This window comes from Seriola aureovittata, chromosome 9, assembly GCF_021018895.1.
Source record: "Seriola aureovittata isolate HTS-2021-v1 ecotype China chromosome 9, ASM2101889v1, whole genome shotgun sequence".
Classification (NCBI taxonomy): domain Eukaryota; kingdom Metazoa; phylum Chordata; class Actinopteri; order Carangiformes; family Carangidae; genus Seriola; species Seriola aureovittata.
The window spans coordinates 10,310,023-10,326,765 of NC_079372.1; the positions used below are offsets into that span (position 1 = coordinate 10,310,023).

A 16,743-nucleotide genomic window follows, 5' to 3' on the forward strand; every position below is an offset into this window, starting at 1 on the left:
CCATTTGCCACCCTCACTCTGGCCATTTCTGCTGTTCATCTCCTTGACATATCTTCCCTTCCTCCCTGTCCACAGTATCAGCCCAAGAGGCACCTGTGTGCCTCTTGGGCTCGATGTGACTGCCACATCAGGTCTGAATTATGTTATGTAAAGGCCTGCATGTCTGTCAGTAAGAGTGATAATGCAAGAATGCAATAAAAAAACAACGACTTATTGACAGGAAACCTGGCAGGAAATGGTTGCAGGTAAAGACAGACTAGTAACAGAGTCAACTGTCCATACAGCCGATGGCAAGCACCCTGTAGCATAGTTTGTGGTCTAGCTCCCCCTGGCGGGTTGAGACTGCAGTTGGTTGTGGCTATATTCCAGTTAAATGTGCAAGGTCTATGGCCCTGTTATTGTGGATGCTGCCTCATACGTATGGCTGCTGAGACATCTGAATGGACTGGGCCTTTGCTAATTTTTTTCACCTGTGTTTTACTCACTGTGACAAATCAAAATGTCTGCTGTGAAAAAGCAGTATGTTTCCTGAACTACCAGTTGAGACTTAAATGGAAGTTTCAGTATGATGATGAGCATAGTTTTGGAAGTTATTCTCAGTGCATAAGACAGTCACCATTGTTTTGTTAGATAATCACAGATGGGTAATGTGAGAATGGCCTCTAAGATTTTCATTAGATAATAGCTGTCCAGCACTGATGAGAACTGAATGCCATTCCTCATTATCTGTCCTCCTGTTATGAAATTTACTGCATCCTAGTGGCCTAATTCACACAGTGGAGTATTGCTAAAACTTCCTAAACAGTACTCAGACTCCAGACTGTCCAATAAGTCTGCTCCAAAGTGGGTAGTGAGGTCAACGTGCAGCCACAATGTGTGGTATGGGGTCTGGGTGGAGAGGACAAGAAAACTGAGATGGTTCCAGACCAAATAATCTGTCAGAGCCTAAAAGCTGGTCCTGTTTGTTCAAGATTCTTTATCTTCCTGCACATGAATAGGCTGGCAGTGTGTTTGGGCCTGCACACTACCCCATGGTACTCTGGGTATTGTATAGCATCCAGCCAGACCAACTTTGCATTTTGGGCTAGTGCCCTTTCTGTTTTCCTGTTGCACAACAAGGACAGGCTGAATGTAAACAGAAACGGCTCCAACACCACCAGCTTCCAACCACCACCAATGGACAATCACTGTGTGTCCCCACGTACCCACTCTGTTTCCCTTCATGTACACACACTGCTTTGCTGTACATACGCACATTATCTGACCTGATGCACTCATAGTGTCTCTTACTACTACACTATCACCTGCACATCCATTCAGACATTTAATGGAAGCAAAGCAGAACACTGGCTGATTTCAATATTGATTAACACAGAGTCAGTAGATAATGATATGTATGAGTTGATATCTGTTTTTCTGTACATAAACTTACAGCATAAACATACAAAGGGTCACTTAAATTTTTTGTTAATTTAAAGAACGTCATCATCATGTGCACAGAGTGGGATGTAAATGACCTAAATTACATCATAATTACATCTTATCTGTGGTATTTCTATACTGCAGTTTTTTTGTTATTAGGGTTAGGCTTATGACTTATGTGCTGATAAGGATGAAGGCTGTATGTTCATGAACACTGACCTCTAACCTGCTGTAGTTACCATTGATCAGCAGCAGATCTTTAGTAAAAAGTAGTTCTGATTAGAGATGTTCAGATGCCATTTTTTCCTTCCTTGATACCAACTCTGATACCTGAACTTGTGCATCGGCCGATACAGAGTACTGATCTGATATCAATGTGTTAAAAAAGAATTAACAGCTGCATACTACCAACCCTGTATGGATTTGATTATGATTGCCATCATTGTTGCATGGTATGGCTCATGTTAAACCCTTTGTAAAACATGAACAGATACATGAATGCCATATCAGTCTTTTATTATCTAATTTAACTGTCGGTCATTAAAATTAATATGTAACACTAACTACACTACTTGTCCTAATACAAGTGGCATCCCTCCAAATTTAAGCCTTGCATACTGTACACATTACCTTTTTATTGGTGGGACTTTCCAGTGTCACATTGCCAAATTGCTGACATTTTGCTAATGGCTAACATTACGCTACAGGAAATCTATTCCTCTTCGCCGCTCTCACTTCTTCTATGCCAGTGGCTGCACAGCCCAACTTCCTATGTGAGCAACTATTTTAGAGCAGCAAAGAAGAATTGATTTCCGGGAAAACTTGCCATTTTACTCACTAAAATTACAAGTCATACATCTCAAAATCTGGGCAAATTGGACAAAATGTATGAATGTGGCTAGATTACACAAAAGTGAAAAAATATCTTTTGTGTATGTGTATATTTTGTGATTTGGGTGAACTGGCATTTTAAAGATACATTTTAATCGCTGTTACTGTATTAATGGCATCAACATACTTCTCTGACGTAGAACTGATGCTGTTCACTGTTATCAGTTTCCAGACAGGGAATGAGACTAAGAACGTTTAATTATTTGGGTTGTTGGTGGCGTGTGCTTGTTTTCCTTCCTGTCTGGCTCTTATAGATGCCAATATTAGAGTTGGCTACTAAGATGTTTCATGCACTCTCACCTCGCCAGTCATAATGGCCTCTGTGTATAAAGTGCCCAGTGGTTTATGTAACTCCTAATAGGGCCATTGATTACACTGAAGCTTAGCCTTGGAAGGAGTGGACAGCCAGGCTTGGACTGTGGGCTTCTTTTTATGGAGAAAGTATTGTTCAAAAAGGCCTGATCCCCAAGTCATGGTTGTCTCTTCTCTCAAGCTTGAATTACCCTCAGTCCGTGCAGACAAAGCTCCCGCTCTTCTGCCTTTATGTAACCTCTCACACCCCCAAACCATTCCACTGCACAAGCCATCACAATTTACAATCACGTGGAGGGGACTCTGGTGTTGGCACAGTAGAACAAGGATTTGGTTAAATTTATATTTAGATGTATAATTTTCACGAAAAAAAATGTAAAGCCTTATAACTACTACTATACTACTATACTATATCATGTTGTTCTAATAGTAATTGCTCTCACCGCTAATTCAATTAAACTTTTATGGTTTACTCTCACTCTCTGTCTATCATGCTTACTCAATTTGCCTTTTCTCCAGCCCTAGTCCAGTTACATCAGAGCCAGTCTCTTCCCTTTCTCCTCTGGATTCTTTCAGAACTTTTTGGCCTCAGTTCAGCACCAGGCTCGCTCCTCAGAGTGACAATGACTATTATGTATTATGTGCGTCTTGTTGACTCTGTCCGCTGGCTGAGGAAACATCTCCACACAAGTCGTTTTTTATGTCGTCATGTGTGAGCTCATCGGCCAGAGTATTGTCTATTCAAAATGTACAGTATCTCTGTTGTCCAACTGGAGAACATTTTTGACCAATTTCACCATGGTCGTTTGATACAAAAGGGCAACAGTGATAGCTTCAAAACAGTAGTATTTTGCCAGGGTGGGGTTATGGTGGAGTTAATCCTGGTACTGGTGCAAAAAGAAAACTTTACAAAGGTAAATGACAAATGGTTCCCACAGCATCTTAACTTAGTGCCAAGCCTTCCCAAAAACAAAACATCTTGTATCTTAATTGTAATTAAATGTAACTTAATTGCAACTGCCTGTCTTCACAATACTTGATTTTCCACACTAATGCCAGTATTTGTCATGTTTACGTAAAGCCCAGCCCCCACGGGAAATACACATAGAAATAATTGAAATCAGTCTTTATTTACTATAACAATGTAACAGTTGCATGAGTTGTCTATTACTGGGGTTAGGGTTACCTTTCACCTTGGTTGTTTTTAGTGCCTTTTGTGTTAAGAAGTTTTTTTTTACATTTAAAGCTTTTTATTCCAAAGTGTTTAAAGTAAAATACAGGCCTGGAAGTTCCGTCATCAAAACATTCAAATTGTATATTGTATTACTGGTGCTTTAGAGAGAGATTTTTTTCTTGAATATTATATACATATTCTGTATTCCCATTCATTGCAGTAGGAGCTCACATGATGCTGTATCAGTCTAAACTCCCAATGCCGGGTGTGTCATTTAAGTAGATAAGCATGCCTGCTCTGGATTGGCCACATATATCACCAGTTCAGCAGGTCATGTCCCCTTGACAAATGCGTAAAATGCATGTGTGTGTAAGGCTACGAGAGAGAAAGAGATATTGTAATGTGATTCACTCATCAAACTGGGTCATTGTTTTGTCTGCAAGGCACATCTGTCTCAAACCCATTAAATGAGATGCCACAAAAGGATCTCAGCAGAGGTTTTTTACTGACCCCATTGGCACAGATATTGTTAAAAGTCTTACACACTTGCACATAACGTTTAATCCATTGTAAATATATCGTAAATGCTTGAGGTTAGCTGTTGCAACTGTTTCTAGATTCAGCTCTATTGTGAAGTGGAGAATAGGTCAGTAAAACATGACATGTAATGAATGATATGGGCAGTGTTTGGGCAGTCAGTAAAAAGAGGCGTTATTACGACAAATTTCATCCTTTAAATTGAACCACCATGTCTGAGATATTGAGTTGAAAATTTAATTCCAATTCATTTCATTTAATTATAGTACCCCATTAGGCCTTGTGGTACGTATTTTTCAAACTCTGGAGCACATTGCACGGATGAATCATCCATTACTTCTATTGCCATATTAATTAACATGTAGCTAACAAATTTCTATTAGCTAGTCATTTTCTGCCTGTGTCAGTAACACCTATGGCAAGCTGCAGCTGTTCTTTCTATCCTCTAATTTTGAGCAGCTAATGTGGCACTAATAAGATAAAACTGCCCTGCAGGCCAACATCTCAATTTTCCATTTCTTTTCAAGCATCAGTCACTTGTCAGGACATGAGTATACCCCCCTCTGTGAATTCATCATTGCGGAGCCACTCTGCAATTTGCGGTATGTTATTAATGCATACTACCAGAGAGTGGAGTGTAAAGTTGTCCCGAGTCACCCTGAAAGCTTGTGTATTCTTGGACTGACATGAGCCACTGGGGGCCACATAACCTCCACAGGAGACTTGGACCTCCAGCTGGACCGACCCTGAGAGCAGGACAAAGAATGTATGTAATGCATTCAAGTCTGACGGGAAGCTGTTAGTCAACAGATCCAGTGTGACTAATGATTGACAGTTAAGTCATCTGTAGGAAGACCTTAAGATGATTTCAACTTTTATTTATTTCTGTACTTGGTCCCACTACATAGAGACCAGGAAGTAGTTGCACCACCTGCTCTTAAAGCAGCTGAAATTAACACTTCTATACTAACAACGAATCGAATGACAATGTGGTCGTGTTAAGAGGGATTGCTTGTAGTGATTGCTTGTAGTGATAAACCTACAGAGAATTATCACCTGAACCTGCAGCTGCTCTCGGCAGAGGGGGAGCTCATTGCGGTCTTCACTAGCTAAGACATTTCTTAGGTTTTAACGGTGAAACAAAATCCAGTGAATCACTACTTTGAAACTGGCTTGTAGTAACTATGAACTTAGTCAGCACTTTACACACAAATCTAGGGATGGATTCACGGCTAGCTGGAGAAACAGATTCCTACTGCATATGCGCGTGTGACGCTCTTTTTTTTTTTTTTAAATTAAGTTATAAAGACTAAATGAATATTCTGTATATAGTAGTGGATATAAACAAAATATACAGTGGCTTTATTGATATGCAGTTTTGGAATAACTGGCTTTCTTTTGCAATGTTAGGGAGACTTTCAACTTCAGACTTTAAACTACCAGCGCTGCCATTTGTCCCTTTTGTTCAATACTGGGGTCAACCCTACACGTCACACACTTGCACTTTCATCTGAGCAAGTAGGGTTTTTTCTTATATAAGCAGGTTTTTTCCCCCTAAATCCTACTCTCCCGGTCCCCTAACTCCTCCTGCTCTCTCATTAAAGCCTGTATTCATGTTCTCCTCTCCCCCTCCCTCCTGTCGGCCTGTGCACAGAAGTCTTTAGTAGCCCTTGTTTGGCCCTTACCCTCTATGCTCCCTGCATTGCTTTTTATCCCTAATTGGTTTGTACACTTTTGGAAGTGATGGCTCAAAAACACCGAAGGTTTTATCGTTGAGAACAATGCACCAAAGCTCATCAGCTGGTGTTTGTGGGAGCATTAGAGGATGAATTTGAAAATGAGTTTTGATAGGGACCTCAGGTCAAAATGCAAATACCCACTGGATGGTAGTTGAAGTGGAAAGTTTCAATTTACTAAGAAACTGGTGACTGTAAACATAATTTAGCACTCCGGTAAATGTTCGCCATGCTGTTGCATTTCAGTAGAATGCCAGGGAAGCAGTGCTGAAACATGTCTTTCATCAGAGGATAAGTAATGCAGTGACGCAGTTACAGGCCATAGTCATGTGTGCACATATATGCACAGTTTTGAATAGCAGCTTTGTAAACATCATATGACTGTGTAATCTGTGTAAGTAAGACTGTGTAAGGTTTTCCTCCACCGTCCTTTAACCAAAACTGTCCACTCCTTTGTACGTGTGTATTTCATGTTATACAACCTATGTGAAAAACATGCCACTTCAAGCACAGTTCAGTCAGGTCAGTGTGTTATTGGTCAGCAGAAACGCTTGGTCTAGCCGGGTTTGTTAGCGCACACAGGCAGCGGAAGGTGACTCATTACAGGATGATCACTCAGCAACCTGATTGGCTGCGACAATCAAACTGTGTGATAATTGAAAGGAGGGAGTGGAAGATTTTTCTCCCTTTCTTTCTGCCTGAGCTAGCCACTGTTTTGGAGCTGAGCTGGCCTAGAAACTCCAACAGAAGAAAAGCCGCCCCCCCCCCCTCTCTCCCTTGACAAAGCTTTCTCACAACCCCTCTCTCCTTTGCTCCCTCTCTCGCTCCGTCTCCCTCTCAGTGACAGCTCCTGGTGGGCTCTTTTTTTCCTGTCTGCTCCCTCGCTCCCCTCACATCCGTCCTCCGGGTCTCTGCCTCTCTTTTCTCCCTCTGAGGATTTTATGCCCGATGGACTCTTTGAACACTTAACTTCACAGTAAACTCTTTAACCTGTCTCCATCCAACCCTACGAGTCTTCATCCGATTAACCGCCTGGGCTCTGTCACCCCAAACCTGCATCAGAAGGACCCTTTGCTCCAGAGGAGTCCTTGTTCTCCCAGTAACGCACGCTGTCTGGGAGTCGTGCTTGTCGAAGCGCATATATGTGCGGTCTATAGGCTCTCTGCTGAGGGCTGTGTACTGCAGAACATGTTTTTGCACTCAAGCGTAGTCATGGGCTTTGAGGAGCGGCTGCTCTGTGAACCAGCAGCACGACGCTATGTAGATTCTGCGGCTATCAATTGTCATGGTTCATAGCTGGAGGGATTGAGCACTCTATGGATTCTGGATATTCAATCAAGCCAACAGTAACTCCTAAGAGTTGCCAAGTGGAGTTTTTGTCCAGTGGACTTTAAGTCAAGTGGACTTTGTTTGGGAGAAGTGTCCTGAGTGATGAGCGCTCTCCCAGTGCCGCGCTCTTCCTCTCTTCCCTGGTTGTGGTCGTTTGCCAAGGGACACACAAGCAAATAGACAAACCAAACAGAAATCAGTCCAAGCCGTGCACATGCGCCTCCCTGCCATGGAGGTCATCCTCAACCTGGTAACTGCTGACACCTCTCCACTTCCTACTCCCACCACCGTGAGTCTCTGCCTGTTTATAGTGTATGTGTGTGTGTTTGTGTGTTCATGCCCATCATTTCCATCATTTATGTTTTGAGGTTTTGACTCATTTGATTCACTTCCTCGATGATTCAAGCCAATGTCATGAATCTGGTACTTTTTTTTTTACATATATGGCTGCTCACCTGTTAAAATGGCTGCGTTACTTGTCCTGTTTTTTGTAACTAAAGATGATACCCTGTTGAATCCATAAGACATTCCAGAAACTTATAAGGCACAGAATCTGGCAGGAGACCAATCTCTCGGTGTGAAAAGGATTTTGCCTTGAAATCATAGGGATTTAAAGTCTTTGTTGTGATAGTGGAGCCCTGGAAAAGCCAGTGTTTTTTTCTCTCACTCTCTTTTGCCCTAGACCTGCACTCTCAGCTTCTTTATTTTGGATGTGAACACGAAGGGGCTTTTCTCATAGCCTCTGAATTCCTTAGGAAATTCACTGGTGGGCATTGGCTGTGTATATATATGTATATGTGTGTATGTGTGTGTGTGTATGTATATGTGTCTGCATGTGTATCTGCGTGTGTGTGTGTGTGTGTGTGTGTGTGTGTGTGTGTGTGTGTGTGTGTGTGTGAGCCTGTCTGTTCTGCATAATTATTAAAGCAACTTTGTGTTGTGTGGTCATTCATGACTGCATGTGTTGAGTAAACTGCCCCTTGTCCAGCATCAGTTGTTATGTAATTTTCCATATCTGGTGAATGGGGTTGATTGTTCCCACAGTGGATCCCCTTAAAGGAAACAAAAAGCGGATTTCCATTAAAAACTTCTCTTTTGTCTCAATTTCAGCACTAAGTGCTCAGCATGACTGGGTGGGAACAGAAACCATGAGGGGTATGAGAAGAGTTAGCAGAAAATAGGTTTGGGGTCATACACACACACACACACTAATGTTTTTAATAAGTAAATAACACTAAATAAATAAATAATTATTGCAGCTACACACTCTGTGGATTTACTCATATTCAGAACAGACCATCAAGCACAAGCTGATCATTTTTATCTGTTCAATAAAAGACATCGGGATCACTCAGTACTGTCATGATGTTGCCATGGTGTTCAATTTCTGATCACCCGACTGCAGGGTTAAAGATCAGACTCAACTAATCAGGAGTGTGAAGTTCAGCCTGCCAGAGATGATTGGCTTCAATTCAGTGTGAGTGATGAAGTCACAGAGATATAAGCGGTATAAATGGAGAGGAGACAGCTGTAAAATGCAAAACGACTTACAGTGGATAGATTACAGAAAATATGTAATTGCAGCTGTAACTTAAACGCTTCAAAATCCTGTATCTTACGTCTTCTATGGATCCAAGGTCCCGTCCCTCATGGATTTTGGACTCTATAGATAAGGCAACCTACAACCGCTAAAACTCTGGAGCTCTGGAGCCGGACCGCGACATATCAGTGCTGCACCTTTTCTATACTTCAGGGAATGCTGTAATAGGAGAGGTGTAGAGCAGAACAGATTTCCCAGAGAGAAATCTGAAGATACTGTATCCTCATGGTATCATTCTTGCATCTTGGCACGGGAAACCGCTGCTTCACAAGAAACACAAGCTGACATCACAGGAAGCTCACAGCCACTAACCAGGAATGCGAAGCTTAACAACCAACAAGGTACTGTTCCTTTGCACTCGCACTTACAACTAGCAAAAAGCTCGACCTTGAACCTGGAGAACATAACATTTTTTTGTGTAAAAGAAAATAGGAAGAGGTTAAGGTAACTCAAGCGTTTCAGACCAAAATGTTTATATCCAAAACAATCACAGCACAGCTCTATGCAGTTGTTTATGATTGCTGTGTTTACGCTAAATACTGTGTTTAAGACCATTATGTAATCTATAAGACAAATACATAACAAACATTAAGATGATTTTGTTTCATTCTTAAATATGTGGTGTAAAAATTAATTAATCTTAAAACAATAAGCAGCTGTGAGGGGAGGGGCTGGCGTTGAAATTCCTCTCACGTTAGGTTGTAGATACCCATCAGTGTGTGACAAGAAGCTTAAGACTGGTTCTGTTTCCACTGTTTGTCCATCAGAACATCTCAACATTAACTGAACTTAAACGATCCTGAGTCATCTGACAGAACAACAAAGACATGAAACAGGACTTATATGAGAGGAAAGCAGAGGATGGCATGTCTGAAGCTATGGGGTCAAAAGAAAAGAGAAGTGAGAGATTACCCGAAAAATAGGAAATGTCATATGACAGCATCAGTCCATTTTCTGCTCTGTGACCTACATGGAACAGACAGGAATTTGGGGCATATGTGTGTCCTGTTTGGCTGAGAGAGATTGAGATGGGGCAGGACAAAACGTTCTTGTCGTGTGTATCTAATTATGTGTGATGCATATCTGACAACATTAGTCCGGCATGGGCTCTAAATGCCTGTTTGTGTTAGACGTATGGCCACAGGTCTGCATGTTTAGGTCTGGCAGAGTCTTTTCCCAGGGCTCTGGTGGATACTAGGTAAGTCAGGGTTGCCCTTTCATGGCTATAACCAGCTTTACTTGGATCAGAGACTGTTGCACAACCAGGCCCACCAACAGGCGGACCTAGTTTGGGACATGGGTGGAGTGAGAAAACATTCCTGTGTGTGTGTGTGTGTGTGTGTGTGCGTGTGTGTGTGTGTGTGTGTGTGTGTGTGTGTGTGTGTGTGTGTGTGTGTGTGTGTGTGTGTGTGCGCGTGCGTGTGCATGCAAGGACCAGGGGACAAGTCCATGCAGACCCTTTGTCTTTACGTCTTACTGATAATCTGTAATCAGAGTGGGATCAGACAGCCCCCCAATTAAGGACAGACACACACACACACACACACACACACACAAACACAGCTTCCTTCATTAGGCTACACAGACTCCAGTGATGCAGTTCCTGTTGCTTCGTGGTTCAGTGGCTCCGCACATCAACATGTTTGGCTCTGTTAACCCTGGGAAATTAGCCTAATCCTTCAGCTCACCATCTTTAATTACAAGCATGATTAGTCACAGAAAAACTTGACCATTTGGGGATGACACTGATCATACAGACAATTTGTCTGGTAACTGGAACAGCGATGGGGATGAAGCATTTCTTTGCCATGTGTGGTAAAATAACAGTACCCTTAGTCTGTATAAAAATGACATCATAAATGTGCAGTGACCGATCATAGACAGTATATGGGCTTTCTGTAGAGCTGTAAAAGAGGGTGCCTCTGTTGGAAACCACCTGACTGACCAACTGTTTGTGGTTGCTTTGCTTTCGTAACTGAAGGAATTCTGCTGACAGTGAATTTTTTTGATCAATGAATGGGCGTTGATTCGGTGCCAGTGTGTACAGGTCATTAGGCCTTCTTATCACACTGTCTAAAACCTCTATCTGCTCTGCGCTGCAGGGTACTCCAGGTCAAACGGTTCAGCTGCCTCGTCCTTTGCCCTCTTTATCTACATCTTCAATCAGAGGGCATATGTTTGATTCTTCAAATAATTGAGTCATCTGTGAGACAGGAGTTAACTGGGACATCTTCATATTTACCTCATGGAGTGATCACATGGATGAAATAGGCACTTCATTCATGCTTACCCTCATAAAGCTATTAATACTGTTTTGTTTATAGACGAGAACAGACCAGGCGCTGCTCTCAAACGTCACCTCTTAGTTTTTTTCTGTGCCAGCCCGGCAGGCTATTCTAATTCTGTGATTCATTTGGTAGCCTTGGCTGCCCGTCAAGAGGATTTAGTAATGATTAGACTTACTGTACAAAGTGTTTATTAGGTAAATTGACTTGTGGATGTGGGCTATCTTCTGTTTAATGCTGCTGTACAGTAATTAACACAATACAAAATCATTGATTTTTAAAGCCAAATTACCCAAATTACCTTAAATTAATTGCCAAATGTGTAGTGTTTCCCGGCACTCAGGAATGTGCCCATGGCTAAGTGATTGTGTATGTGGTAAAGAGATGTCAGACTGGTTTTTCTTGCCCTCTAGTACTCCTCTCTATTGGTTGGCACAGACACAGAGAGACTGGGAGTCGATATAGTCTCACATTGTGGCCCAGACTCTCAGTCTGCCCTGTAGCCTCTTGTTCAACCCGATTATAGGATTTCACTTCACACACTAACTGACTGATTGCAAATATTTGTCTCCCATGACTGTAGTTATTTAACACTTAGCTTATAAATGAGCTAAGAAACTTTCTCATCTTCGTTGTGTAAGTCGGAGATACGGCTCAGTGGGCATTTGGAGTGGTTGTTTTTGTGCGGTTGTGTGTGTTTGTTTTGCTCATTCTTCTGTTGATCTGTCATTTGTTTATTGTTAAAAGTGACGTACAGATGAGATCAATTATTAATAATAAGTGTAATAATTTCCTAATGGCACTACTTGTTCTATTGTTCCGTAGCTGTTTGTTTGATTTTAATTACATTTATGTTTACGTATTTAACTTGTGTATCTGTGTCTGTAACATCCTGTAAATTTGTCCATATTGACGTAGGCCTACGTCAAATACTCACGTTAAAACTTACAAGTGAAATTCCTGCATTCACCATGTCATTTGATTAAAAGTAGATAACTATTATAAGTGAAATGTACCTACCTATGAGTATCAAGAGTGAGAGTGCTTATAATTCAGAAAAATGGCTCCTGTGAGTGATTACGTATTATATTATTTGAATAATATTTATGCACTTATGTGTAAGTTGCATTTGACTGTTGTGGTTGATGGTCAACAACTATTTAATATGATATTGGGTAGTTTGATTTACAACACTGCGTGACATATTTTGTATGTAAAATCTGAACCGCAAACCTGTCAAATGAACGTAGAGGAGTAAGAACTACATTTCCCTCTGAATTGTAGTAGAGCATATGTACAAAGTAGCATGAAATACTCAAGTGAAGTATAAGTACCTCAAATTTGTAAATAAGTACAGACTTCAGTAAATACAGGCTTCTTATTTACATCCTACCACCGCTCTGCACTGTGTGTAAGTATTGAGAGCTACTTCTTCAAATTCCTTGTATTTGTCAATACACTACCAATAAAGTTGATTCTTGTAGTGATAAATAATCACGGATATAACCGAGTAATATTTTTATGAAGTGATGTACTTGTATTCATGTTTGTCAGTAAATGTTGATCCTCATACAGTAAATTAAAAAAGTCCCTCACCCAGGATCTATTTTTGGATGATTGGCGGCTGCCTGCAGTGCAGCTCAGAGCATGATGTCATCCCTCAGCTGGGAGGGGAGGGAGGCGGAGGGGGGGGGGGCGGAGCTCTCCTTGCTGGCCAGTTCACTGAGTTTCAGGTGAGCTTCAACTTTCACAACAAGCCCGTCGGGTTGGAGCGGCAGGAGTGTCCGGCGAAATTATAACGATTCGGCACCGGGGATTTCACAGGCTAAGATTAAACTTTTCACTTCAGCTAAAGTGTCAGGACAGATGAAACTAAACAGCTCGACTTCACTGTGGAGAAAATGCACTGGGAACAATTTCTCCGTTTGACGAATGGAAAGGTGAGCGCCGCTTTCTGCCCATGCTGTGGTCTCCTTTTGTGCTATTTTGTGACAGAAGGTGACCGATAAAAAAGTGCTAGTTTAGTTTCTCTTTACTGTAAAGCCACCTGGCAGACAGAAACTTCCATCAGGAGTTTTGGCTTTCTCCCGGATGCATTGTGGTTTCTGTTGTTGACTGCGATGCCTGTCATCAATTAGTCATGGCGATGTGCACACAGGTGAGCCTCTGGTGCCTTATGTTTTTACCTGTTCTGCGTGTGGTAATTACAGCAAGCCCATTTACAGGCTGAGTGATGTGTGAGTGGTGGATGCCGGTGTGAATAACCGTCACCGGCGCGTCTCTCGGCTTTTCGGTGTTCTGGCTTGGTTTCTAAGCCCCTGTGGTGTGCTGTGCTGTTAGGTTCAGCTGCTTATTTTCTGTGCACGCTCAGTGATGAGAATAATATTTTGATCACAATCCCCCCTTGAACAAGATTACCTCCAGCAGTATCACAGTGTGTTCAGTGTGTTCTTTCCCCTGAGGCGTTTGAGGAAATGAATCACACCGTCGTGCCTGTGATTGAAGGTGCTAAGTTCATCATCTGCTCAGGTTGAGTTTATCTACTTTTTGGAAAATCCAGGAAAAACTCAATTTAGATTGTGTCTTTAATTTTCCCACAAATGCTACGTGGCTTATGGACAAAATCAGGTCAGCATCTGAAAAAACACAGATAAATATTCTTAATCTGTGAAACTGTTGTAAACAAAAATCTAATATCCTGCCAGTCTTCTCCCATATTGTTGCTCCTTTAACAAAAAAAAAATTGATATGGCTGATACTCTTCATTCTGTTGTTGCCTGTTTAACCAAACAAAAAGAGACTTGTGGATAGCTCTGAATTCACACCTGGAAGTGTTGAGTTTTTTTATGGATGTGCTAAAGAATGTGAAAGATATTTTTTTCTTTTCTTCTTCTTTTTTTCTTCCACTTTCCTTTCTTTGTAAAACCCTAAATGAAATATTAATATCTTGCATCTTCCTCTTCAGACAAACTGACCGCTAGTTGCCTTTTCAACTGCCTCAATTTGCCTTTTTCCATGCGACTGGCTGCAGAAATGCAGAAGTCTCTGTTTTCAGTGTGTCAGCAAAATTACTAAGAAACCATCATATGCAACCCCACCACCACTCCTTCTTATTTTCCTCTTAAATTCCTTATTCCGTCATCTGACCTCCTTACCTACCCTAATCTTCCTCTTCTCCTATGTCCTCACTTCAGATCGACCGGCTGGAGGTCAGTGGACTGGGCCAAACACCCCTGGCTGTGTCTTGTGGGGCAGATAGTTCATTCCCAGGGGGTGAGGATGGCACTCCTGACCCTCAGCGCACCAAACAGGCGATCGCCCAGCTGCAGCAGAAAATCCTCAAGCTCACAGAGCAGATTAAGATCGAGCAGACAGTCAGGGATGACAACGTTGCAGAGTACCTCAAACTGGCCAACAATGCTGACAAACAGCAAAGCACACGCATCAAACAGGTGAAATAGTTATTGCACTGCTTTTGAAAATTTTTGTGAAAGACTTCATCTGGGAGACAACTTGACTCATGTTTTTAACAGACTGGTATGCTTATGTGGCAATTAGTGAATTAACGTTAAACCTGTTAGCTCTGTTTTGCTTGTACCTAGAGGGAGGCAGGGAGCTCACTAAATATATGGAAGTGGACCGTTTTATTGCAGTGTCATCTGTATTACTCTCATTAATGAAATCTTGTTCTGTGGCTGTCAGGTTTTTGAGAAAAAGAACCAGAAGTCAGCACAGACCATCCAGCAGCTGCAGAGGAAGCTGGAGCACTACCATCGGAAACTGCGAGAAGTGGAGCACAACGGTATCCCACGCCAGCCCAAGGATGTTCTGCGGGACATGCAGCAGGGCCTGAAGGATGTCGGAGCCAAAGTCACAGGCTTCAGTGAAGGTGTTGTGGACAGCGTCAAGGGAGGCCTGTCCAGCTTCTCACAGGCCACCCACTCTGCTGCAGGGGCCGTCGTCTCCAAACCTCGGGAGATTGCTTCGCTGATTCGCAACAAATTTGGCAGCGCTGACAACATCCCCTCGCTCAAAGACTCTCTGGATGACCCCTCAGTGGACGAGGGTGTGACAGGGGCTGGTGGACGTTCACTGGGCAGTGCTGGGCATCACCTCCAGTCCAGTCCTAAGTATGGTAGCGAGGATGATTGCTCTAGTGCTACGTCAGGCTCAGCGGGGGCCAACAGCACCACTGGGGCACCTGGAGGCCCCCCCAGTTCCAAGGGCAACACACTGGAGAGGAGCCAGAGCTCCAGCCTGGACATGCTGATGCAGGAGGTGCAGGAGCTGAGGGAGGGTCAGGCACGGCTAGAGGAGAGCCTTGATGGCTTGAAGACCCACTATCAGAGAGACTACACAGTTGTTATGCAAGCACTACAGGAAGAACGCTTCAGGTACAGAGAGAAAAGAGAACATATGACATTGTGTGTCATACATTCCTGAAGTGTTTCTAGTTAACACATGAAAACCCCTAAATCTGAAATCATGTGTAATCAGGAAGAATGACCATATTTAGAAAGATACTTCTGAACACATACCATCACAGGCAACACTCCCACTGCTTGTGCTCTAGACAGCTCTTTTATCAAAGCTTTCTCAAAGAAGATCAAAACAAAACCCTGACCTGGACCTCATCTGCATCAACATGTACAGCTTGTATAAAGATGCTGCTTTTATACTCAGCCTCAAAGCATATGTGCCACAGCCACATTCATTACATTATGCAGATTTTGAGTGGCAGTGTTATTGTTCTCTATGTGTCCCTCATGAACAGGACTGTTACAGCAAATAGCAAGTTCTTTTAGCATTTATCTGAACTGGGTATTAAATTGTTTCTATCTTATGCGCATATTAGAGAATTTTAAGTTAACATTTAAACTGGCATGCTCCACAAAAGGGACAGACACACCTGCACATTTCACAAGTGTCGTCTAAGTGCAAAGATCTTCAGTGTTATTTCAGCCCCTGTCCCAGCTCTGCATATAGACTCAGACGTCTGTGTGAAGCTTCTGTGGGCAGTTGGCCTTTAAAAAAAAAAAAAAAACACATTCACATTCCTCCAGAATGTTCTGAAGACAGGGCACAAAGATTAAGAGGGTCAGCAAAGAGGCAGGACAATGGTTTGGGGGTGGGGGGATTTATAGTGAAAGAGCATTTTTCTCCCTAAAATGTCCATTTGAGTCAAGAATGGTCTGTTTTCGTCCTCTAAGACCAAAATAATAGTAAGCACTATGGAGCTGTTTTCAGCCTGCCTACAGGGAATAATCATTCATAAACCAATCATGTTGCTCAATAGCTCCTCAGGGACCGAATCCACCCTTAGCAAAACCAAGAACTGCCTAAAATGTGACTGTCTAAACTAGGGGCTGCAAATAATGATTATTTACCTAATTCATTCATTTAATCTGAAACAATTAATCAATCAACAGAAAATTAATCAGTAACATTTTTTATAAT

The 16,743-nt window shown here is 42.2% G+C and overlaps 1 protein-coding gene across 9 annotated transcripts in view; it reads left to right on the forward strand.

Annotated features, from left to right (window-relative positions):
- The window catches only part of tmcc1a (transmembrane and coiled-coil domain family 1a), a 44,246-nt gene that overhangs the window by 22,473 nt on the left and 5,030 nt on the right, over positions 1–16,743 (forward strand). For 7 of the 9 annotated variants that reach the window (XM_056385318.1, XM_056385319.1, XM_056385317.1 and 4 more), the window contains 2 exons: positions 14,481–14,738; positions 14,989–15,680. In XM_056385318.1, coding sequence (XP_056241293.1) covers positions 14,481–14,738; positions 14,989–15,680 — 950 coding nt within the window. Of the gene's footprint in view, positions 1–6,971; positions 7,691–13,047; positions 13,227–14,480; positions 14,739–14,988; positions 15,681–16,743 lie in introns of those variants that run through there. The other 2 variants (XM_056385323.1, XM_056385324.1) reach the window with 2 other exon arrangements.